General features: G+C 44.6%; 1 protein-coding gene across 2 annotated transcripts in view; it reads right to left on the reverse strand.

The window, feature by feature from the left end:
• The window catches only part of LOC101472437 (phospholipid phosphatase-related protein type 4), an 84,088-nt gene that overhangs the window by 11,414 nt on the left and 48,357 nt on the right, over positions 1 to 24,317 (reverse strand). For both annotated transcript variants that reach the window (XM_076877087.1, XM_004575218.5), the window contains exons 6-10: positions 23,222 to 23,395; positions 16,292 to 16,427; positions 11,955 to 12,183; positions 4,244 to 4,859; positions 914 to 1,067 (exon numbers count right to left, since the gene is read on the reverse strand). In XM_076877087.1, the coding sequence (XP_076733202.1) occupies positions 914 to 1,067; positions 4,244 to 4,859; positions 11,955 to 12,183; positions 16,292 to 16,427; positions 23,222 to 23,395 (1,309 nt within the window). The remainder of the gene's footprint in view (positions 1 to 913; positions 1,068 to 4,243; positions 4,860 to 11,954; positions 12,184 to 16,291; positions 16,428 to 23,221; positions 23,396 to 24,317) is intronic.

The raw sequence follows: 24,317 nt of genomic DNA on the forward strand, positions 1-24,317 counted from the left end.
AGAATTTCAGTGTAAAGCTCACAAAACTATGTGAACAACCACCAAAGAGCTCAAACACCAAACGATTAACGAGCAGGTAAACGGAGTCTGCAGAAAGACGTGAACACAAAGAGCGACGGCACGAACACGGACACGCCGTCGGGGCTGGAAGCCGACAGCTCACAGACTCTGATGCTGCAGGTTTCGTCACTCTGACCAAAATTCACTGAATCAGCAACAAAAGAAGATCCAAACTATGCTTCACGTTTGATTAAATTAATTTTTAAACCCACCCCAACTAACAAAGTGTGTCTCAAACCAGCCAACCGAAGAAGTCTTGTCGTATTCATGGATTCAGATCCTAAAGTCACGCCATTACACAGTTAGGGTCAGAGCCAGCACTACACACAGTTTTAGTCTGCTTATCATTATTATACTGTACTTAATTCTGTGTTATTCTTTTTGTAGCTTGTTTATTTTATTTTTTATAAATATCACCTTCTCTTCCTTTGCTCTTTAACCCATCTAGCTTGAGGATTTGGTTCATCAGCACTCTAAACATGTCCTGTTTCTTTTAAATTTGGTTGGACCCAAATGGAAACTCTTTTAGCAAAAAAACTCAAATCCCAAAATGCATTGTGGGATTTCATTTAGAGGCTTTTAAGAGCACAAACACTTTAAATATCAAATCAAAAACGGTCCAAACTGCACACAGCGTCTCCAAACTAGGACCTGGGGAGGTTAAAGGAAGCAGGGAAAGGTTTTTTAAAGCTGCTGCTGGGATCAAAATCCAAATGAGTTTACATTTAAAATGTTTCAGTGTCACATGTTGTCTTGTACTGTTTTCAATTAAAAGTAGAATTTGGATGATTTACGAGTCATTGTGTTTCACTGATGAGCAGTCGGCTGAATCTGCGCTATTAGAAGTACAGACCTCCTCCCACGGCTCCAGTGGTGGAAGCGGGTGGAGATGGATCCTGGTCTGTCAGGGCTCGGTACCGAATGGATCCGGTGCAACTGACAGTGCTGCCACCGTCCTCTGACCGAGGAGAGTGAAGCAGACCCTGTTGTTTAGATAAGGCTATGACCTGGAAAATAAGAGACAGGCAGTGTAACGTGAACTTCTCCACACTTGGAAAACAGGTCTAAGAAGCACGACCGTGTCAGCTTCTCAGCAGCCGCGGCTCTCATGATGCAACGCACCAGCACTGTAATAAAGCACTGTTACTTTTTTATTTTTAAACCAACGAGGAATCCATGTGACAGCTTTACAAACTGAAGCTTTTTGTTTCCCTTATGAGACAACTCAGGATTGTGTCAAACTGAAGGTTTAAAGATTATTGGAAAACAAGAAACTACATTAACTGTGTGTTTGGTCAAAGATGACGACCAGTGTTTTTGATGGAACTCTCTTTATATCTTCTCATGTTGTCGTAGTTATCATTCATTCGAATGTAGCACAAATGTTATTCAAACACACAAGCACAAAGAAACCAATAAATGCAGAGTACTGCATGCTGACTGTGAACATGTGGAGTGTGATACTTTTTGTTTAATTTTGTATTTGTTGTTTGAGTGTGTAAGACAGATAAACAGGGTTATAGTGGAAAAAGAAGCCAGTTTGTCTTTGTTTCCCTCATTATTGGGTTTTTTATTTCAATCAAATGATTTTGTTTTTTTCTGAACGCAGGCTGCTGCCGTTCTTTCAATCACTGCATTTAGACGCAGTCTGAGGAGGGCGCCGTTAAAACAGCGCTATTATATTTTCTGTTGACTGCTTCTCTTGGCTTCAACCAACATTATTAGCAAACTTACTCATGGACAAATAAATAAATAAATCGCTCGTGTAAAACCAATGAAAGGCTCAGCCTGTTGTCGATATATTCGCCCAACCTTGGTGAAGACCTTACAGTGTACAGAAAGTTCCCCTTGGAGCAAGCACACGGTGAAAAGGTGACAGACTCTCTGTGCTCTCCACAGAGAAGCTCTGTGTGCCTCCAGACAATAAGTGTGCCATTAATACAGGATGGGGGCTGGTTCAGGGCACCCCAGGCATCATCTGCAGAAGATTCAATCTCACAACACAAGTCGCCTCAAGGCGCTTTATAGTGTACAGTAGATACAGAGAAAAGCCAACAATCATATGACCCCCTATGAGCAGCACTTTGGCGACAGTGGGAAGGAAAAACTCCCTTTTAACAGGAAGAAACCTCCGGCAGAACCAGGCTCAGGGAGGGGCGGGGCCATCTGCTGTGACCGGTTGGGGTGAGAGAAGGAAGACAGGATAAAGACATGCTGTGGAAGAGAGACAGAGGTTAATAACAGATATGATTCAGTGCAGAGAGGTCTGTTAACACATAGTGAGTGAAGAAGAAACACCCAGTGCATCATGGGAATCCCCGGCAGCCTACGTCTATTGCAGCATAACTAAGGGAGGATTCAGGGTCACCTGGTCCAGCCCTAACTATATGCTTTAGCAAAAAGGAAAGTTTGAAGCCTAATCTTGAAAGTAGAGATAGTGTCTGTCTCCTGAATCCAAACTGGAAGCTGGTTCCACAGAAGAGGGGCCTGAAAACTGAAGGCTCTGCCTCCCATTCTACTTTTAAATACTCTAGGAACAACAAGTAGGCCTGCAGAGCGAGAGCGAAGTGCTCTAATAGGGTGATATGGTACTACAAGGTCATTAAGATAAGATGGGGCCTGATTATTTAAGACCTTGTATGTGAGGAGCAGGATTTTGAATCCTGGATTTAACAGGAAGCCAATGAAGGGAAGCCAAAACAGGAGAAATCTGCTCTCTCTTTCTAGTCGCTGTCAGGACTCTTGCTGCAGCATTTTGGATTAGCTGAAGGCTTTTCAGGGAGTTTTTTGGACATCCTGATAATAATGAATTACAGTAGTCCAGCCTGGAAGTAATAAATGCATGAACTAGTTTTTCAGCGTCACTCTGAGACAGGATATTTCTAACTTTAGAGATGTTGCACAAATGGAAGAACGCAGTCTTACATATTTGTTTAATATGTGCATTGAAGGACATGTCCTGGTCAAAAATGATTCCAAGGTTCCTCACAGCGTTACTGGAGACCAAGGTAATGCCATCCAGAGTAAGAATCTGGTTAGATACCATATTTCTAAGCTTTTCAGGGCCGAGTACAATAACCTCAGTTTGATCTGAATTAAGAAGCAGAAAGTTAGCGGCCATCCAGGTCTTTATGTCTTTAAGACATTCCTGCAGTTTAACTCATTGGTGTGCGTTATCTGGCTTCATGGACAGATAGAGCTGGGTGTCATCTGCATAGCAGTGTAAATGTATGCTATGTCTTCTAATGATGCTGCCTAAGGGAAGCATGTATAATGTAAACAGAATTGGTCCTAGCACTGAACCCTGTGGAACTCCATAATTAACCTCAGTGTGTGAAGAGGACTCTCCATTTACATGCACAAACTGGAGTCTATTAGATAGATATGATACAAACCACTGCAGCACAGTACCTGTAATACCTACAGCATGTTCTAATCGCTCTAATAGGATATTATGGTCGACAGTATCGAACGCTGCACTGAGGTCTAGCAGGACAAGCACAGAGATGAGTCCACTGTCAGAGGCCATAAGAAGATCATTTGTAACCTTCACTAAAGCTGTTTCTGTGCTGTGATGAGCTCTGAAACCTGACTGAAACTCTTCAAATAAACCTCTGCAGATGATCTGTTAGCTGTTTGACAACTACTCTTTCAAGGATGTTTGATATAAAGGAAGGTTGGAGATTGGCCTATAATTAGCTAAGACTGCTGGGTCTAGAGATGCTTTTTGAGTAAAGGTTTAACTACAGCCAGCTTGAAGGCCTGTGGTACATAGCCGATCATTAGAGATAGGTTGATCATATTTAAGATCGAAGCATTAATTAATGGCAGGACTTCTTTGAGCAGTTTTGTGGGAATGGGGTCTAAAAGACACGTTGATGGTTTGGAAGACTGTAACAGACAAACGTTCCCCTTGTGGTCTGAGGAGGAAGCACACACTGTATCCTGCCAGGTAACATCAACTGAAGCCTGGACAAACGTATATTACAAGTAAAGGATGGCATTAAGAGCTGTCAGTCAACAGCAACCATACTGCTGTTCAAATGAGTCCCTGTAGATTCCTGTAGGAAGGCGTCTGTGGTGCTTGTGATCTCCTGCCTGGACTAATGCAGCTCTACCCTGCTACACGTCACTGTCCTGGTTCTGTCCACGTTTAAAGAAAGAAGTCAAAGAAGTTACAAACCTGCATGAGACGTGGCTGTCCTCCAGCACTGAGAGGCCTGCAAGGGATGGTGGTCTTCTCCGTCACTCTCAGCCACTTTTCTCTCACTGACCCACCCCCGTCCATGATGCTGTCCTCGGATTCACTCTCCTGATCCTTGCTGGTGGGATTTTCCTCCTCTGGGATATGAACTAGCTGAGAGGATCCAGGTCGGGACTGGATAGATACTCTGGCCCCACCAGTCACTGCAGTGCTCCCATTATGGGACAGATGATTATGATTGGCCATAGGAACAGAGCTAGCTGCTAGTTTCATGTACTGAACTGGGATGTGCGCCCCAGCACGCAGCTCAGCTTCCTGGCCTGTGGCTATAGGCAGGTGGGTCCCACCGCGGAGCTCCACCTCCAGACCCATGGCAGACGGCTCAGAGGAGCAGCGCAGCTCCATGTTCCTCTGAGGAGATGAAGAGGAGGCTGGCCTGATACCGTCTATCACCTGCAGAGACAGTTTCCTGTTGTCGTTCTTGTTCTTCCATTGGCTGAGCAGCTGTTTGGACCGGGTTGAGTCCATCGAGGCGTGGATGGAAGCGTGACGCCGTGGAATACGACCTTCCTCCAGCGAGGAACCTCCGTGGGATCTGAAAAGAAAGATAAAGGCACTATGAGAAGAAAGAAAAGAGTGACAGCACTGAGCTCATGATCTTCTTTGCTTGATCTTCACAAATGACTAATTGATTTTGGTAAATATAATTGTTCTGTCAAATTCATAAACTGAAAGCACAAATGCCCAGTTAGCGTTCTGGTAGAGCAGCCTTCTGTTATCTTTGTGCCCATGAACATTTCCAAACATGTTATGGTGTTGTTTAAAGTCTGGACATTTCTAATATAACACAGCATCACAATTTAATTTGAAACAACCCCCACCAAAAAAATAATAATTCAGCACTGTATGGATACTCAGAGGACAGAAACCTGGGCACTGGCATTCATGTCGCTGTCCAGCGGCAGCCCCAGTCTCCCCAGTAGGACGATGTACTGGATGCTGAGGTTACTGGTTCCACTGTATCTGACAGAACATCCAGAGAGGAGAACAGCAGCGTGAGCCACATAACAGGGAGCATGCAGAGGTCCATGGCCTGCATGCAGCTGTTCTTCATGTTGCACATGTGGCTCTTGTGTTTCTGTGGCGCTCTGTGACTCTTACCAGCTCTGTTTCTAGGGCTCAGTGCTTCTGCTGCGTTTTGACTGCCTTTTTGCTGTTCTGAGGTCAGTAGGAAAAAATGGCAGTCATAAAGAATCAAATGATTTTTTGTTGTGCAGCAAGCAAGTGTTGCCGTCAAAAAAGGAGCAGGGCATCAAATTGTTCTGTGACTGCTTTCAGCGAAGGCATTTTAAATGAAGTTAGCTCAGGAAGTAGATAACACACTCGTCTGAAGTGCGAGGCCACAGCTTCTCCTTCTGCACCACCTTAACCCCGAAGATCAACCCTGCAAGCGATACTGTCGTGGTATTCTTAGTCTTCGTGTGTTTTGTATTTTGTTCTTTATTCATGCCTTGGTTCCTAGGTTCTGTTAAGATGTTCCTTATTTGGTTCCCCTCTGTGTGCCCCTCTGTGTATCTGTGAACCCTTGTTTCCCCTCCTTGTGTTTTATTCCCCAGCCCGTTATGTCCGTGCTCTCTCCTCCTGTCTGAACCTCTGTGCACTTCCTGTTTTACTTTGACAGTCTCTCGTCAGTGTGCGTCATGTTGTGTTCACTCCTGCCCTGTCTCGTTACGATTATCTGTGTCAGCTGTGTTCCAGATGTGCTCCCACTTCCCTCGTTTACTCTCTGTGCATTTATGTCCACATCTCCCTCGGTTCAGTGTCGCGTTCTCCCTCATGCTGTGTGTGACTCTCCCTGTGTTTCCTGGTGAGCTTTATATTTAGTTTTTCCCAGTTTAGTTTTGTATTACTCGTGATCCGTCTTTCCAGCAGTAAAGCTGTGCTTTCTGAGTTTATTCCCCGCGTCCCCGTGAGTTTTGCGTTTGGGTCCTCTCCTGCCTGCCACACAGCCTAATCATGACAGACTGCACAACAAGCCTGTGTAGAAATGTAAGGAAAGTACAGATTTTTGCCTAAATATAGGGAGTAAAAGTAACGTTTGCAGAAAAATATATACTCCAGTACATGTACCTGACAATTCTACTTAAGTACAGCAACAAAGTATTTGTACTTTGTTATCTCCCACCTCTACTCAGGCGCTGCTTTGGACTGTTCTGCTAACACTGTTGGCTTTGAGTCTGTCTCCCTGTCCATCTACACCGTCTCTGTCCAATAAAGGCTAAAAATGGCCTTTTTGTGTTTTTTCCTGTAAGATGCTTCACATTGAGCCGTCTGTCTTTAAACATCCTGTGCCTCAGGGGATCTTTGTTTTTACAGACACAAACATTAGATCCAGGTTTTGTTTGTTCTTGTTACCTTGGGGACGTCATCTATTAGTACGTTACTCAAATACTTGTTTGTACATGTATAAACCTATAAAGTGAAACAGCTACACCGCCCCATCAGAGAGCCGTTTTGCATCATCGTCCCTGCTCCACAGTGGTTCTGTCCAAGTCGTTTCCAAACCAGTTGTTCTCAGTGTCACCACACAAACTGTGAGGCTCCTTCCTCACATCAACAGACAATTTTGTCACCTCTGAAATCCCTTTGCTGTCTCTGTCATTGCACACTGCCCGTGGGAACAAAGGCACTCAAGGCCGACTGTGGAAATTAAAGAAAAAATAATATACAAATGTATTTCCAAACTTCCAATAATATTCCAACTACATGCATTCACACAATAACAAACAAAAAGTGTACACACACACACGTATGTATGTACTGGTATTTCACGTCTCAATGTGTACTCAGTGGCGGCGGACTCTGTGAGCTAAGACTGCTTAATAAAGACGACGGCTGAACGAACTGTTCACTCATCTGCACATAAAACACACTTTGTCTTCTCTTATAAACACAACAAGAACTTACTGTTTTACTCCTACAGCATAATCTAGTCTGTTCATATGCTCAGCGAATGCCAATGACTGCACGCTGCAGTTCTGTTATTCTACGGCCAACGGCGTCCCTGCAGAGGTCCCACTCCATCACAGTTAACCTGTTAACAGCCACCGCCAACGCTACATCCAGAAAAGGCAAAGAGTAATGGCAGCATTAAACTGGCATTCAGTTTTTTACTTACATTTTCCATTCTGTTCACCTACTTCTAGATTCAGTGTTACCCGGATGAACGACTTGATATTTGGGTTTCTCACATCTACAGATCAGACAGATCTCTCTGAACACATCTCTCTAGTTTTTCCATTCACACACTGCAGTGTGAATGGAAAAACAGGCTATTATTACTGATGTACGAGGGCTGAATACAAAGAACTGGTGTTGCAGTGCTTCCATGTTTGTTCTTCCCCAAACCTCCCACTGTTTGCTTGGGAAAAACGATGATCTTCCAGGTAGCCTACCGAGACCATTAAACAGTATATGATACTCTATCTTCAAATTGTAAAGCAGCATTAAACATGTGTTCAGAATACTTGTTTATTAGTTTATTAGAAAGTTAATATAAATCCTGTTGCCAGAATAAATGACCTACATTAAGTCAAATTCAAATTCAAATTTTATTCAAATTTTATTTGTCACGTACACAGTCATACACAGTACGATATGTAGTGAAATGCTTGGACAACTGCTCGTGACCTAAAGAAAACAAAAAAGGAAAAGGCTATGAATAAGATAGGAAATAAATATGAAAAATTAAAAAGGGTAAATTTAACTAGGAAGGAATAAAATATAAATTAAGGTTAAAATGAAATAACTGTACAACACAAATTAGAATGAAGGGTAAATTTAACTGGGAAGAATAAGATAAAATATATAAATTAAAGTTGAAAATAAAATAACTGTACAACAAAATACACAATATAGAACTATATAAGAATGTATGAAGAAATCTAAATATAAATAAATATATACACAATAACAGCAGCTGTACAAGTATTAACCGGAAATGAAGAATATAGTGACCAGTGTTGTGCAAAAACAATGTCCAGAAAGTCCAGTGTGTGTGTAAGAACTGTATGTGTGGGTCAGTACTGTGTGGTGGTGTGATTGAGAGACCGTATCGCCTGCGGGAAGAAGCTCCTCCTCAGTCTCTCTGTGTTGGTCTTCAGGGAGCGGAATCGCTTTCCTGACCTCAACAGAGAGAACAGTCTGTTGTTGGGATGGCTGAGGTCCTTCACCATCTTCCTGGCCTTGGTCCAGCACCGCCTGCTGTAGATTGAGTGCAGGTCAGGGAGCTCGGAGCGGATGGTGCGCTCAGCTGACCGCACAACCCTCTGTAGAGCTCATCTGTCCTGCATGGTGCTGTTCCCGAACCAGGTTAAGATGTTTCCCGCCAGGATGCTCTCTATGGTGCACGAGTAAAAGTTCCTGAGCACCTTGGAGGGCAGTTGGAAGTCTCTCAAGCGTCTGAGGTGGTGGAGACGCTGTCGGGCCTTTTTCACCACAGTGTTGATGTGACAGGACCATGACAGGTCCTGCGTGATGTGAACTCCGAGGTATTTGAAGCTGTCCACTCTCTCCACTGGGCACTCGTTGATGACGGGGGTCTGGTAGTTCCTCTCCTGCTTAGTGCTGAAGTCCACTATCAGCTCCTTTGTCTTACTGACGTTTAGAAGGAGGTTGTTCCTCTGGCACCAGTTCTCCAGATTCCTAATCTCCTTCAGGTAGGCCGTCTCGTTGTTATCAGAGATCAGGCCCACCACGACGGTGTCGTCAGCAAACTTGATGATGGTGGTGGAGCTGGTAGTGGCCACACAGTCATATGTGTACAAAGAGTACAGCAGGGGGCTCAGAACACACCCCTGGGGGGCTCCAGTGCTGAGAGTGGTGGAGGCTGAGACATGTCCGCCCATCCTTACTGCCTGTGGTCTGCCAGTTAGGAAGTTGGAGATCCACTGACACATAGATGAGCTGAGTCCCAGATGCTCCAGCTTGGTGGTGAGTGTGGAGGGAATTATGGTGTTAAATGCAGAGCTGTAGTCTATGAAGAGCATTTTAACATAATTCCACCTTCTAGTGTCCAAGTGAGTGAGTGATGTGTGGAGGAGATGAGAGATGGCATCGTCTGTGGAACGATTTGGACGGTAAGCAAACTGTAGTGGGTCCAGTGTGTCTGGTAGTGAAGAAATGATGAAGTCTCTGACCAGGCGTTCAAAGCACTTCATCACTACTGAGGTGAGGGCTACAGGGCGATAGTCATTGAGAGAAGCAGGGTGGGGTTTCTTCGGGACAGGAACAATGATGGACTCTTTGAAGCATGTGGGGATCACCGACTGAGATAAAGAGATGTTGAATATCTCAGTGAACACAGGAGCTAGCTGGTATGCGCAGTCTCTTAGGATACGACCTGGGATGCCGTCTGGTCCTGCTGCTTTCCTGGTGTTCACTCTCTTGAAGGCTCTCCTTACTTCATGCTCGGAGATGACGAGCACGTTTCCGGTGCTGGCAGTATCTTCCTGTCTGCAGCCGTTAGCGCCGCCAACACTAGCATCGTTGGAGACCTTAGCTGCAGCCTCGAAGCGAGCATAGAAAGTGTTCAGCTCGTCTGCCAGAGTCACGGCCGCGTTCGTCATACCGGTTGTTGGTGCTTTATAGTCCGTTATTGTCCTTAGTCCCCGCCACAGGCTCCTAGAGTCACTCTGTTGGAGTTGTGACTCTAGTTTCCTCCCGTAGCGCTGCTTCGCCTCTTTCACCGCCCTCCGCACGTTATATGACGCGGCTTTGTACGGGTCCATGTCCCCCGTCGTGAGTCCCGTGTTGTAGGCAGCGGTGCGGGATCTCAGAGCGTCGCGGATGGTTTTATCCACCCACGGCTTCTGGTTGGGAAACGTTGTGATAGTCTTTGTCTCCACGGTATCATCCGCTAGTTTCCCGATGAATCCCACAACCGCTTCCGTAAACACGTTGACGTCATCGTCGGAGCTGTTTCTGAACATGCCCCAGTCTGCGTCATCGAGTGCGTCCTGTAACGCGGCCACCGATTGATCCGTCCAGCGCGCGACCTTCCTCTGAACCGGAACTTCCTGTTTCAGCCTTTGTTTGTATTTTGGCATGAGGAAGATGGCGGCGTGATCAGATTTGCCAAACGGGGGGCGGGATTGTGCCTTGTAGCCGTCCTTGACCGTAGTGTAGCAGTGGTCCAGTGTCCTTTCACCCCTGGTGGGGCAGGTGATGTGTTGATAAAAGTTCGGCGCTGCGCGTTTGAGGTTGGCGCTATTAAAGTCCCCCGTCACAATAAGCGCAGCGTCCCGGTGTTGTGTCTGGTGCTGTGTGAGTGCCTCATGCAGCTCGCATAAGGCGGTGACCGTGTCCGCTTGTGGTGGAATATAAACAGCACTTACAATGACCGATGTAAATTCCCGAGGTAGATAAAAAGGACGACACATGATGGACAGTAGTTCCAGATTTGGTGTGCAGGAGCGTGTGAGAGGAACAACGTTCGCACTGTTGCACCAGTTGTTGTTCACCATTAAACACACGCCGCCTCCCCTTGACTTCCCCGAGTCCCGTGTCCTGTCCATGCGGTGAACCGAGAAGAACTCGGCCGGCTGGATGGCGTGGTCCGGCACCGCTGGGTTCAGCCATGTCTCGGTGAAGCAGAGGAGATTGCAGTCCCGAATGTCTCTCTGGAACTTTGCATGAGGGCTTTCCACTCTGCATTTTTCCTCTGAACATTCAGGACCTGGAAACGATACTCAGCCGTTTTCTGAGTATCAGAGTCGTTGAACTTCAAATGGACCCAAACACAAATATTTTTGTAGCTCCAACGTACATCAGTGATCTTCTTGGTTCTTATCACCCCAGCAGGTCCCTGAGGTCTTGTGACCAGGGGTTGCTGGTTGTCCAGCATACAAGGTTAAAAACAAAAGGTGACAGAGCGTCAGCGGCTCCCAGACTCTGGAACTCGCTCCCTTTGAGTTTGAGATCTGTGGACTCAGTCGTGTCTTTTAAAAAGCAGTTAAAAACGTATCTGTTTAAACTCGCTTTTGGTTGATTTTGTTTTGTTTTAGATTTTGATGTCTGTTTTCTGCCTCTGTAAAGCACTTTGTGATTTTATCTTGAAAGGTGCTATATAAATAACATTTTACTTTACTTATTAAAAACCTCCACCTGGCACATGATTGTATAAAGTGGAATTCAAAAATACTGGCGAACACCAGTGCTTCCCTCAGCCTTCTAGACAACATGGTATCAATTTGCTACGTGTTCTTGTTTTCAAGTTATCACATTGACAAGAATTCGTGACCTGTGACGTTGAAGTCATGGACACCTACGCTCACAAACGTAGGTGTCCATGACACCCACCCCCCCGAACGTTGTCGAGGTGGTGACAATGACCCATCAGCCTCATATTGCCCATCAACACTCCCTCAACATGAAACTACATCAGGTTTCCTAATCATTGCCATTATTCCACGGTTTATAACGATCCAAAGATCATGGACCCTGCAGACAGCTCGTCTTGGTCTGCAACTCCTTACTTTCCAGAATCTCTAAAACAGACAATTTTACTTGCTGGAAAAAATTACTGAAAAAAAATGGATAAAATAAACATGATATCTTTTCAACTAAAACAATAAAAAACTAGATATTCCAAAGTGCAACTATGACTATGGACTCATTAAAAAACAGCTACCTTGGCAGTGTGCTGCTGCTGAAGGTCATCATGTTGTCACGGTTGCCTAACGGACTGGACGGACTTATCACCTCCACTTCAGCACTGGCTCTCTTCATATTGGTCATAGACGGCTCTCGACAGGAGGCGCTACGCGTTAGCATGGGTCCTGTTTGCTCTGGGACTAAGGGGTGGGAAGAAGTCCTTGTAATAATAGGTTCTGGTTGGCTGGGACCCAGTGTGTGGTGGCCTATCAGAAGACAACAAAGCCAAGGCAAACATTAATAACAGGTTAGAAAGGGTGAAGCCACAGAAGTGTCAGTGTGTCATAGCCAGCAGCTCCTCTGTTTCAGCTCTATGGGAAACAAACACCGGCTCTCAGGGTTTGTGACCACACTAAACACTTTCATGTCGAGGTTATGGTCTCATTCGCCAGTTTCAGGTCATGCTGAAAACGAAGTGATGTTCAGTGTGTAAGTTATGATTCCCTTTAGAGCAGGTGAAACCAGTCTATGCTTATTGGTTCTTGACTTTTCATTCACAAATCACGAGCCGATGATTTTCAAAGTTTGATACGACATCTGGTTTAAAAATAGCTAAGATCATGAAAATGTTCATAGCTTCATAAGCGCACATAACCAACCAACAGGTGACATCACGGTGTTCAGGTAAGTATTTCATAGACATCTTGATGCACGCTCAGTCATCCAGGTAAGAAAATCTCCAAAAGCTGATTCTGTTCATCTGGACGTTTTCAGTGGGAAACGTTTCGTCATCATCAGGTGACGTCTTCAGTCTCAGCTGACTGCAGGTTTCAATCTTATAATCAGCACATTTACATAATGACTGAAACCAGCCCACTGAAGGAACAATGGGCTGGGAGGTCAGTTCATTGATCTTAATTATGCAAATTCTCATGACCATTGATCAACAACCACTGATCAATAACCATGAGTCCCATTCACAGAGAGTTGGGGAATGGCTGCAATCACAGCATTGGAAGATGGTGACAGATGTACCCTTAGGCCCCTCCTCCATTCAGAGATGCTCTTTCCCTTTTCACGTAAACGGCCTCCTTGACTCCGCCCTCAAACCAGCGTTCCTCCCTGTCCAGGATGTTACATCCTCATCATTGAAAGAGTCCACTGGCCTGTAGGTGTAGATAGACTGCAGAGTCCTGGCCTGACGAGGTGGCTCTGCTGTGTTGTAGCCAGAGGTTGTTTGGTTTCCCCGATGTATAAATCCTGGCATAAGTCCCTCATCTGGGACTCTCCTCAGCTCTTTCTGGGACAGTGGCGCGGCTGCCCCTCTGTTGGTCTTCCTTGGTCTCTTGTGTTCTGGGGGCCTCTGGATGTCTGGAGTTTTGATCTCCTCCACACCTGCTTCATGCCCTGGAGGACGGGGCTGTGGCCCCCCCACACCCTCTAGCAGATCATTACATGAAGGAACCTTTTAAAAACAAGCGCGTCCATGCTCACAGGTGTACACACGGGTGATCACACCCACAAACTACACCCTTTTTGGCTCCTACCTCAAAGCACACTGTGTTCTGTTGATCTTATGTGCTGCACAATAATGTTTAATGTTTAGTATTTACTGTCATATTCCCATATATCATTGTGATGTTGTTTATTCTATTACTCTTGTTCTCTTCTGCTTGTTTTCTTTTTTCTTTCTCAACAGGTGATCCAGGTGATTGATAGATGCATTTTTTGTCTGCTTATTTTGTTGGTTTTTGTTTTTTTGCCATTTATCCCCGTCCCTCTTCTCCACTGTTTTTCCCCTCTTCCTTTCTCCCTTTTCTTTTCCTCATTCAAGTCTGTCCCGTATCTAGCAAGTGAAAATAAAAAAAGAAATAAAATAAACAATAAAAGGTGAATCAAATGGACCATTACGGCAAGGCTGGGATGGTCCATTTGGTAAAGTAAATCCGTTGAGCATCTTTCTTTGCCTTTAGACAACAATTCTGATGCAAAAGAACCAAACGGGACAGGCGAAAGAAAAAAAAAAATCCTGGCAATCCTCCTACACTTAACAGCGTACACTATGTTACTCTGTTTGTGTCGGGGGACCCGATCCTTGGGGTGGACCCGTTTTTGGCACAGAGTGTTTTGGGGTTTAAAAGCCACAGAGACGCGGTGTTTAGAGAAAATGTGTCTCTGCTGTTCCAATATTCCTAACATGTACGGGATCACTACAGGTTTTCTCTTAGGCAGCGGTTGTCCTTCTCTCCTGGATCAGCTGAAGCTTTCTTTTGGAGCCTTCCCAGCTTTGACAAAAGTCCAGCTGGGGTAACCACACTTACTCAGGGCCTTCTTGATGTTCTTCTGCCTCCCTGGCTGCTGTGTCAGTGGGGATGGTGTTCGCTCTGTGTTGTAGCGTCCTGATGACACCCAGTTTGTGCTCCAGTGGATGATGAGAGTCAAATGTTGAATACTGATCTGTTTGTGTAAGTTTACGGTACACTTTTAGATGTCCCCCATTACTGATGGAAATCTCACAGTCTAAGAGTGGCAGGTTAGCCTTCTTAGACTGTGGCTTTTAAACCCCAAAACACGCTGCGCCAAAAACTGGTCCACCCCAAGGATCGGGTCCCTCGACACAAACAGAGTAACAGAGTGTACGCTGTTAAGTGCAGGAGGATTGGCAGGATTTATACATCGGGGAAACCAAACAACCTCTGGCGAAGAGGATGGCACAACACAGAAGAGCCACCTCGTCAGGCCAGGACTCTGTTTACACCTACAGGCCAGTGGACACTCTTTCAACGATAAGGATGTAACATCCTGGACAGGGAAGGTTAAGGAACTGCCCTCCCAGCCTATTGTTCCTTCACTGAGCTGGTTTCAGTCATTATGCAGATGTCCTGTTTATAAGATTGAAACCTGCAGTCAGCTGAGACTGAAGACGTCACTTGGACGAGTGACAAAACGTTTCTCCCACTGAAAACACTGCGTCCAGATGAACAGAATCAACTTTTGGAGATATTTCATAGACAGTTTATGACGTTGAGCTCAAGTGCAAACAGATCAGCTGATCTCAGTGCCAGCCCACATCAGCTGATAATGGGCTGGGCGTGGCCACAGTTGCTGCACATCTTCCAATCCACCGTGCTTTATTTCATATTTGTAATAGCCCATATGGAAAAGAAATAGTAAAAACTTATAAAAGACTTGCATCAGATGTGACCTGCTTCATATAGTGAATCATATCAGGCTTATATGATTTACTCATGAAAGTGGCCACTTTCTCATTACTTTCATATATTGTTTTAGGAAGTATCCAAAACATACAAGTTTCATTTATATAGATCTGTTTTCACTCTTGTATGCTTTTCATACAAGTTTCACACAAGACAGATACAAACTTTATAAGATTTATATAAATCTTTTCCATATGGGAGACCAAGGCTGCAGGGGGCTTCCCATGAAGTATTTCTTCTTCACTATCTGCTTTTACATAACTCTGCATGTAATCCTTACTTATTATTCATCTCTGGCTTTCTTCCAAAGTGTGTATTTAATCCTGTCTTCCTCCCATCACCCCAACCAGGCCGCCCCCCCTGAGCCTGCTTCTGCTGGAGGTTTCTTCCTGTTAAAAGGGAGTTTTTCCTGCCCACTGTCTCCAAGTGCTTGCTCAAAAGTGGTAATTTAAATGTCTTGTTGTCGGGCCTGCCTTACAATATAAAGCGTCCTGAGGCGACTGTTGTTGTGACTTGAACTGAACTGAATTGAAATCATACCACTAAATATGAATTAGTGCAGTCGGTAACCACAGCAGTCCTTTCTGATTAGGAGCTCACTTACATTAGCCAGTCTTCATTATAAATGGCAGCACTCGAGATTCACATTTCAACACATGAATTATTAAAAAAAGATGAATATTTAAATTCGGAGGAGTCGACTGACTACAGTGGTCTTGAGAATACTACTTGACAACAACAGCTGTATCAAGAGACCTTTCAGCTGATCAACTTTAGGAATCGTGTGACATTTAAACATCACATTACCCACTTAATAAAATCTGACATTTAGTATTTTCATGCTCACTGGATATACACAACTCTTTTGCCTATAGTTATCAATCACAGCAAAATAATGAAGAAAATTAATCTCAATCAAGCAAAAATGCCAAAGATTTTCAAGTTCTAGCTTCTTGAAAGTCATACTGTGAGCTTTTCCATGAGTTATAAGTATTTTCACACTGGCCCAGGATCACACTTGTTAGGACTGGGCTGAACCCCGAGAGCCCCTCAGATCAAAAACAGTTGTTAAGAACATTCTTTCTGGAAACAATGTTACTAATCGACATGTCAGGATGATGTAACCTGTAATCTAAAGTAGCAGGCGTAGCTTTACCTTGGTGGCTGTTGCCAATTGCTGACTGGCTGACATTGGGCAAGGAGGAGAGGGGTGGCTCTCTCAGTATGGGGGCAGGTTGTGTACTCCCGGAGCAATCTTCACTAGGCTGGAAATTCCCCACGGCATACACACCCTGCATCCAAACACACTGACAGTAATGAGAAGCATGTAGCTAACACAGAACCTTTTGAATATTGAACCAACGAGATTTTCAGTCTGTATGTTTTAAATTAAAAAAATAGCAACATCAAAAAAAACAAAGATTAAGGTAAAAGTGATGTTTCTGTAACTAAATCGCTGGAAGATAATGTGTATTTTCACTATTTTGGGGACTGCACTGACATATGATTATCACCTGTTACTGACATGTATTTATCTTTTGTGTCACATCAATTTTGTAGCAAAACTCTTTAGACTGAGTTAGACTGAGGAAAAGATTGTTCTACCTGATGCCATAGGTTTAAATACCAAGAGCTCTGTGATCATCTCAAGTTCAAAGACACCTCAAGGCCATTACACACTTGTGAAAAATATTCTTCTGCTTCACTTAATCTTAATGCAGCTGTTCAGACCAACAAATCTGTGGGACGGATTTGCAGCATTTGATTTTTCAAACACTGGTTGTAATAAAGGCTGACCAGAGTTTGTTTTTGACTTTCCTCAGTCTCTTTAGTAATACGTGGATGGACAGGCATCCAGGGTTTCTCTGGCTCATCTGGTGATTGTTTGGCATGTTTATGGGGCAGCTGTTTTTTTTTCAGAGGCAACAAGTCTATTCCAAGACTCTCTCTCTCCTGCAGAGAAACCTCTGTCAAGGTTGCATGGCTGTTTCTGCCAAGAGCTGCCAGAAGAACCGCGCTGGATTCCTGCCACTTTCACCGCTCCGACGTGCCAGCGTTCCCCTTACCTGGATGTCTCAGTGTCACCAGCCTGCCTCAGTTTGCCTACTTACCAGCCTACTAACCTGTTCACCTGCTCAGCCAGCTGTCTGCTGTAAAAAGTGTGACAGGTAGGATTTATTGATTCACTCGATAACTCCACTTGTTAACTTGGCAATTTAAAATGTCAAGTTTTCCCTCTCCCCTCCGATCCCTCATGTGCTACCAGCCTATAAGTACTTTCCTGTGTCGTCAAATTGCACGGTAAATAACCTTCATCACTGCATTGTGAGTTTGGGTTGTTTTGAGTTTGTCTGCCCTTTTGGGTCTGCTTGACATAATCGCATATGTGCAGATGAGATTTCCCTGATTGGATTAAACAGATCGAGCTAATTAGACCACTCCGTTTGGCAACAACTGCACTAGTAGCTCAAAACACCAATACTGAATATACAAATAGTAAAATAACACCATTTTACATCAGACACACTGGACTCTGGTCAGGATCAATTGGCTCTCTGAAAGGATTTCTCTTGCTCTTCAGATGTGGTCACAACTCTGCTAACAACAGCTCAAAATTCCCCAAATGCTCACAGAGAAGGTCAAAGCGTATGACTCTTACTCTAGCAAAACACCAAATGTATCAGATCAGTGTGTACATTTTAGACAGCTGACAGCAGAACTATACATAGGTCAAAGCCAAAAAATCCCTGCTGGTGATGTGAACTGCACCACCAGGCTGACTGGTGCCAGTTAAAAGTCTTGTGTAAAATGGGCTTGGTGTAGCCAAACACTTTTAAACTGTGTAGGCACTTCAGTGCACTTATAGGCACCTCCAGACTTTCCCCTTGAAACCATTTATGAATGCTCAGCCACTCCTGATAGGCTGATATGTCCCGACAACAGCTATCGGACTACCATCTCAGCCAACCTGGGGGGCCAGCAGCACTGAAAACCATGCTAGACATTGCGAGTCAAGTCATGTTAACAGTGCAGCCACAAACAGCAGTGACCACCATCTCCTCAGCAGCAGTACTTTGGTAATTAAACTGGCCATGGATCAAGATGTCATTAACCTGCTGGAGGCAAACAGCTAGAGTGGAAGTAGCATCAGTATGCAGATTTGCCACTCAACTACTACATGCAAGTAACACGCCCACTCTCATTTCAGCGCCTGAAGCAGTCCTTCCCAGCTTGTGCGGTATAGAGCCTCAGCGGAGATCTAGTTAGATCTAGCCCTGCCCCCCAGTTACAATGAGGGGCGGGGCTTTTAGTTGCTCTGCCCCTCGACTGTGGCGTTCCTTACCCCCTGACCTCAGAAATATTACTTCATTCCCTCATTTTAAGTCCACCCTCAAAACTCACCTGTTTAAAATTGCTTATGTTTAAACCTCTGCATGCTCTTAACTTTTATCTGTTACTCTTATTATTGTGTATATTCCCAGCTTTTCTGTTTTTATATATATATCTGTTTTATTTGCTGTACAGTGTCTTTGGGTGTTCTGAAAGGCACTATTTTTAAATAAAATGTATTATTATTATTATTATTATCCATCCATCCATCCATCCATTCGCTTCCGCTTATCCTTTTCAGGGTCGCGGGGGGCGCTGGAGCCTATCCCAGCTGTCATAGGGCGAGAGGCGGGGTACACCCTGGACAGGTCGCCAGTCTGTCGCAGGGCCAACACACAGGGACAGACAACCATTCACACTCACATTAACTCGCACATTCACACCTAGTGGCAATTTGGATTATCCAATTAACCTATCCCCACAAGCTGCATGTCTTTGGACGGTGGGAGGAAGCCGGATTAATTATTATAATTATTATTATTATTATCTAGAAAAGACTGAGGCTTACCAAGCTGAGACTGAGAAGCTAGAGAAGGCAGGTGATTACAGTGAGGGAAGGTTAGACCCTCCAGTCTTGATTCATTCTTCATCATATGGTGATTCATAATGAGACAAATCAAGATGTGTTCAGCTGTTCATTGACATACAAAGGCCAAAACCTGGATGAACTGCTACTGCCAGACCCAACCTCAGTGCATCTCTCCTGGGTTCCTCCTGACGTTCAGGCGGGATTTTGTTGCTATGAGGAATATTGGGAATATCCCACCAGGTGAGATTGCTACCTGAAGACCAGCCACTATTATACTTTCTCTGGTGTGATATGAGAAGAATTCCTAACCTAAGGTGTAGGAGTGGGTGTTTGTCATTAAGTGTTCCCCATGTTATGCCCAGATGCTCTTTGGAGGAATGGGCTAGGAATGAGCCATCAGGGAGATGGTGATTGTGAGTCCTTCAAGAAGTACTGTGAATGTGTATATAGAGGCCAATGACGTCATCAACAAAATGAGGGAACTATTAATGGAGGAAGACTCGGAGCTATGTCAGCAGGACCTCAACGATTGGTTGACATAATCAAAGACGTCAACTAGAAAAATTGGCAAATGTGGAATTTTGATGTGTCATATTCTAAAACCACATAGTTATGTTTTGCATTTTCATGTGTTTGCATTTCCTTTTGTGCAATACTTTTGTAAATAGTCAACAGTGCAATAGACCTCAATACTTGAAATGTGCAATTCACTTGTATTTTTATTTTTTATTCCTATTTATTCTATTTATCCCCTTCGTATATTTTATTTATATTGTCTCTGTATTTATATATATATGTGTGTGTGTGTGTATATATATATATAATATTCTGTAACTCTGTAACTTCTGTCGGTGCTGTGCTTTTTTGGAAGTCGAATTTCCCAGAGGAACCCACCCGAGGGATTAATAAAGTTCTATCTTATCTTATCTTATCTTATCTTATTTCTGCAATACACTACTGGAAAATATGGGCGTTTTATGTTCTCAGTCATCCAGGTGATGATGGTCTTAAGAGCTTTAAAAAGGGGCAAATGGACTTCTTTACATTTGTGAAGATGTTTCACCTCTCATCCAAAAGACTTCTTCAGTTCACAAAGGAGCCCTCTCAAGTCAGGCTTTTTGGAGGCTCCTTTTATCAAGCTGGTAAGACTGCTGACAGTCTTTGGTTCCATAGCCAATCTGTAGCTGCCACCGAGCCATTGGACGGTTTACTCTATTATAAATACCGTTATACACATTATACAATGAAGGCATCACGGACGAGCAAAGAAGGTCCACGTCCTGGCTAGTTGCAGCAGTAAATACCCCTTGATATACTCTACCTGATGCTCAGCAGATTAGCACCTTCAATGAACTAGTGAAGGCAACCACGTGGCACCTTCACGGGGTGGCTTTAAACACTGAAGAGACCTCGATAGTGGACGAATTCTGGGAATCAGAGGCCAGCATCTTGCAGTCTGCTTAATGAGACAGCTTTCCTGAAGAAATTGAGTGCAGGTGGGAGAACAGGTGGGAATCGGGTCCCTTAATCAAACTGCTTGATGACCTTGGACCAACAATATGATGAATCACTTCAGCTGATACGGGTGGGTGGTTGTCTATGGCACTGTCAAAGTCTGGAGGATGATTTCCCCTGTAGTCCTTGACTTGAGATGTGGTGGCAAAGCTGTTAATCAGACACGTGGAGTTTAATGTGAAACACCCTGGTGCAGAGGGCCTCTTTGCTGAACTGAGGACAAAGCTTTGGATCCTTTGTGGCTGTGAGGCTGCTAGAAGAGAACAGCACTCTTGTTCTGTTTGCCAAAGATGGAGAGCCCAACCAATCAGCCCAAAGACCCTGTATCCTGCTTGGCTCTGACTTCATATCTCAACAGAAATGTACTGTTTTGGACCACTGCAGGTTAAAGTTGGCCGTTGGCGTGAAAAACATTGAGGTCTGCTTTTCACATTTAGAAGGTGGTGACAGGAAGTTACAAGAAACTTTCAATCCCTCACAGACTTAGCTGTCGGAGCACCAAATACAATTGCACTGCAACCCACCAGAGCTCCTGAATTTGGAGGCCCCTTGGAGAGCAAAATCAGTACTTTGAGCACTGCCCTGACTGCAACCCTGGGCTCAGAAGTCATCAGCCACGAAGTGTTAATATTCCTGGTTGAGATTGAGGGCATTCCTAACATTAAGCTTGACAGACCCAGATCCAGCCAGTTTGTGGCTGATGGGGCAGTCCGCGCCTTCAGCACCGTAGGCAGTACATCATGATTCAGGGCGGTTTAGACGTAAACACTGAAGGGCCTGTCAAGTGCTGTCTGACTGCTTCTGGACAGGGTTTCTGCACCACTATCTGGCGGCCCTGCAAACTTGGTTTAAGTGGCAGTGAGATACAGCCTCTCTTCAGCTGGATAATGTCATAATTGTCGATCCCCAATTAACCAGAGCTTCATGGCCTGATGGAAAGATTAGCGAGGTGTTTCCTGAAGCCTTTTTCACACTGCAGTGGTTGAAGTGGGGGACTGTACCTATGTTGGACAAGTGTCACCCAGACTTGGTACTGTAGCAGGTTTTTTGGCAGCTGCTCTGAAGATGTAGCAGGACATGCTATTTGCAGGCCAGGCCACAATAGACAGCGGCAGACTGCACCCAATGCAATTAAATCAGTTATAAGCAATAAAGCAACATGCTGCCAGTCTATTCTGTCTTGTGTTTGATCAGATTCCCAGTTGATTTACTCACTGTGTCCATGTATTATATCATTAATCCTGGTTTTTCCATAAAGACAATACTCGCTCTTGCTCCACACTGGCCAACTGACCGCCAGTGGTCACAGACCTGGTTCTTGTCATTGAAGCAACCATTTCAAAGGCAATGATATCGCAGGTTCACTGTGCATGGTTGTAATCATTTTGGCCATGCCACAGTCCCCACCCACTGTTTTCCCTAGTGAGAGAATAGCAGATTAACAAAAGCTAAAGATGCTAGTTGTGGACATGTGAACAGTAGAAGTTCACAACTGTTTCAGAAGCTGTCCTTTGCACATATATGGTACAGGAAGAACTTGTATGGGAGGGGGTTTCACAATAAAAGCTACCAGGTTGTGATTTTGGCACTTTGGTCATGTGTCTACTTGATCAGTTATTTCTACTCATCCCATTAACTGTTGAAGTATGTAGCTATGCAATGCATTCTGGAAACTTCTCCGTCCCTGTGCTTCTGTTACTGTTTTATAATTTGGTGGTGTGAATGATTTATACCTGTAACTGCCACAGGAGTCTGCTGACAAGAGAAAAAAATAAATAAAAACTGCCAGTCAGGTCTACTTTTATTTAAGAGCAGAATATGAATTTGCGTTATAATTTCCTTTCTCAGTACATCTATCATCTCTCCACACCGATCTCTTATCACAGCAACGAAAGAGCGCAGCCAACACTGTGACAGACAGCTTCACATGTTGTTGAAAACATTCTGCTAGAGTGGAACACCTGGAATACAAAAAGTATTTATTTGTGTGCTATCAACTCATCCTCACCCTGTCCTGCTAACCAGAACCAGTGCAGCAGCCAAACAACAGGATGCTTCAGCCTCAATGAGTTTTTTCTTTTTATTCTGATCTAAATATTTCTAAAACAGCCCAGAGGAGTCCGGACTGCAGCGAGCCTACAAGGAGAAGATCCAAGTGACAAGTAAAAAATAAAAACTTAATCGCAGAGATGCTATTCCAGTGAAACACTTTAAATGGAGAATCATCTGATGGTGGACAGTTGTTCTGCAGCAAAACCTCAAAGATTCTTCTTGCACAAAAGTGTAGGCAGTGTGTGTGTTTGTGTGTGTGTGTCTGGGTGTTTGTGGGCTGCAGGGTGATGGTGTGTGGGTGCAAGTATCCAACAGTTTCTGCACTACAGTTGAGCAGAAAGATTTCTTTCCAGCCCCTGAAGCTGTTTGGAGCCACATGTCCTAAAGCAGCTATATTACCTCGAAACGATCTTCATCAAACACAAAACTAAAAATCTAGAAAGAAGAACAATCTGACTCTGTGTGCTTTTATCGCTGTAACTGCTGGCCCTCTGAAGCTGGTGTGAGACGACTACAGTAGCATATAGTGTAATGTGCTATGTTATTCTTTCAAATATTGCTTTCGTGTTTCATCGTGATGTATGTAATTGTAACTTTTACCAGGTAAACAGCAATGGCAGCTCCCAGCACCCACCCACAGTATACATCAACAGGGTGGTTTCTAAACTGGATGATCCTGGTTAACCCAGACAGGATGGCCAGCATGACGAAGGAGAACACTAGGAGAGGCTTCAGCAGCTTGGCTGAGTCAGTCAACACCGTGTTGAAGTACATCTGAAACACACAAACTCACGTTAACAAATGTTTGTTTAACAGGCCTCATTCAAACCTGCTATTAATGTGTATTAAGTAACATGTGTGACTGCAAGAAATTCAAGATGGCGCCGAGTATGGCAGCCTCGTCGCGAGCTCCCCCAAGCAACGGCTTTTTTCTGTGTTTAATTTTACTTTTCCTTTATTTTTTCACGAGCAGCACTTGTCTCCTTGTGTACGACCGACAAACCTTACTGGACATAAAAGACGGTCTTACTTATAACTTTCCGGAGTTCAAGTTTTGCAACACGGACGCTCCGTTTGCAGACCCCCCATTCATCTCACCTGAGACGCCTTTGTTCTCTGGCCCTGGAGGCCGCAAACGCCGACGCAGAGGGAGAAGATCTGGCGTTCTGGTTCGACTGAGACGGCGCACTTACAGACCACCGTTACCCAGTTTATTACTGGCTAATGTGCAGTCTCTGGAGAACAAGCTGTGCGAGCTTCGGGCACGGATCTCATTCCAGCGAGAGATGCGGGACTGCTGCGTGATCTGCCTCACAGAAACCTGGCTATCGGACAAAGTACCGGACTCCGCAATACAACTGCCGGGGTTCTCTGTGCACCGCGCGGACAGGTCACAGGATCTTACTGGGAAAAGCAGAGGCGGTGGTGTGTGTTTCATGATCAACAACAGCTGGTGTGATTATGCGAACGTGCACCCGGTCAAATCCTTCTGCTCACCGGACCTGGAGTACCTGATGATTAAGTGCCGGCCATTCTGGCTACCGAGGGAATTTACAGCAGTGATTATTACGGCTGTTTACATTCCCCCACAAGCCGACACTGACCGAGCACTCAGGGAACTGTACAGCGCGATCAGCAGCGAGGAAACCGCACACCCAGAGGCAGCGTTTATCACAGCCGGAGACTTTAATAAGGG

Source organism: Maylandia zebra, linkage group LG18, assembly GCF_041146795.1.
Source record: "Maylandia zebra isolate NMK-2024a linkage group LG18, Mzebra_GT3a, whole genome shotgun sequence".
In the NCBI taxonomy this organism is placed as follows: domain Eukaryota; kingdom Metazoa; phylum Chordata; class Actinopteri; order Cichliformes; family Cichlidae; genus Maylandia; species Maylandia zebra.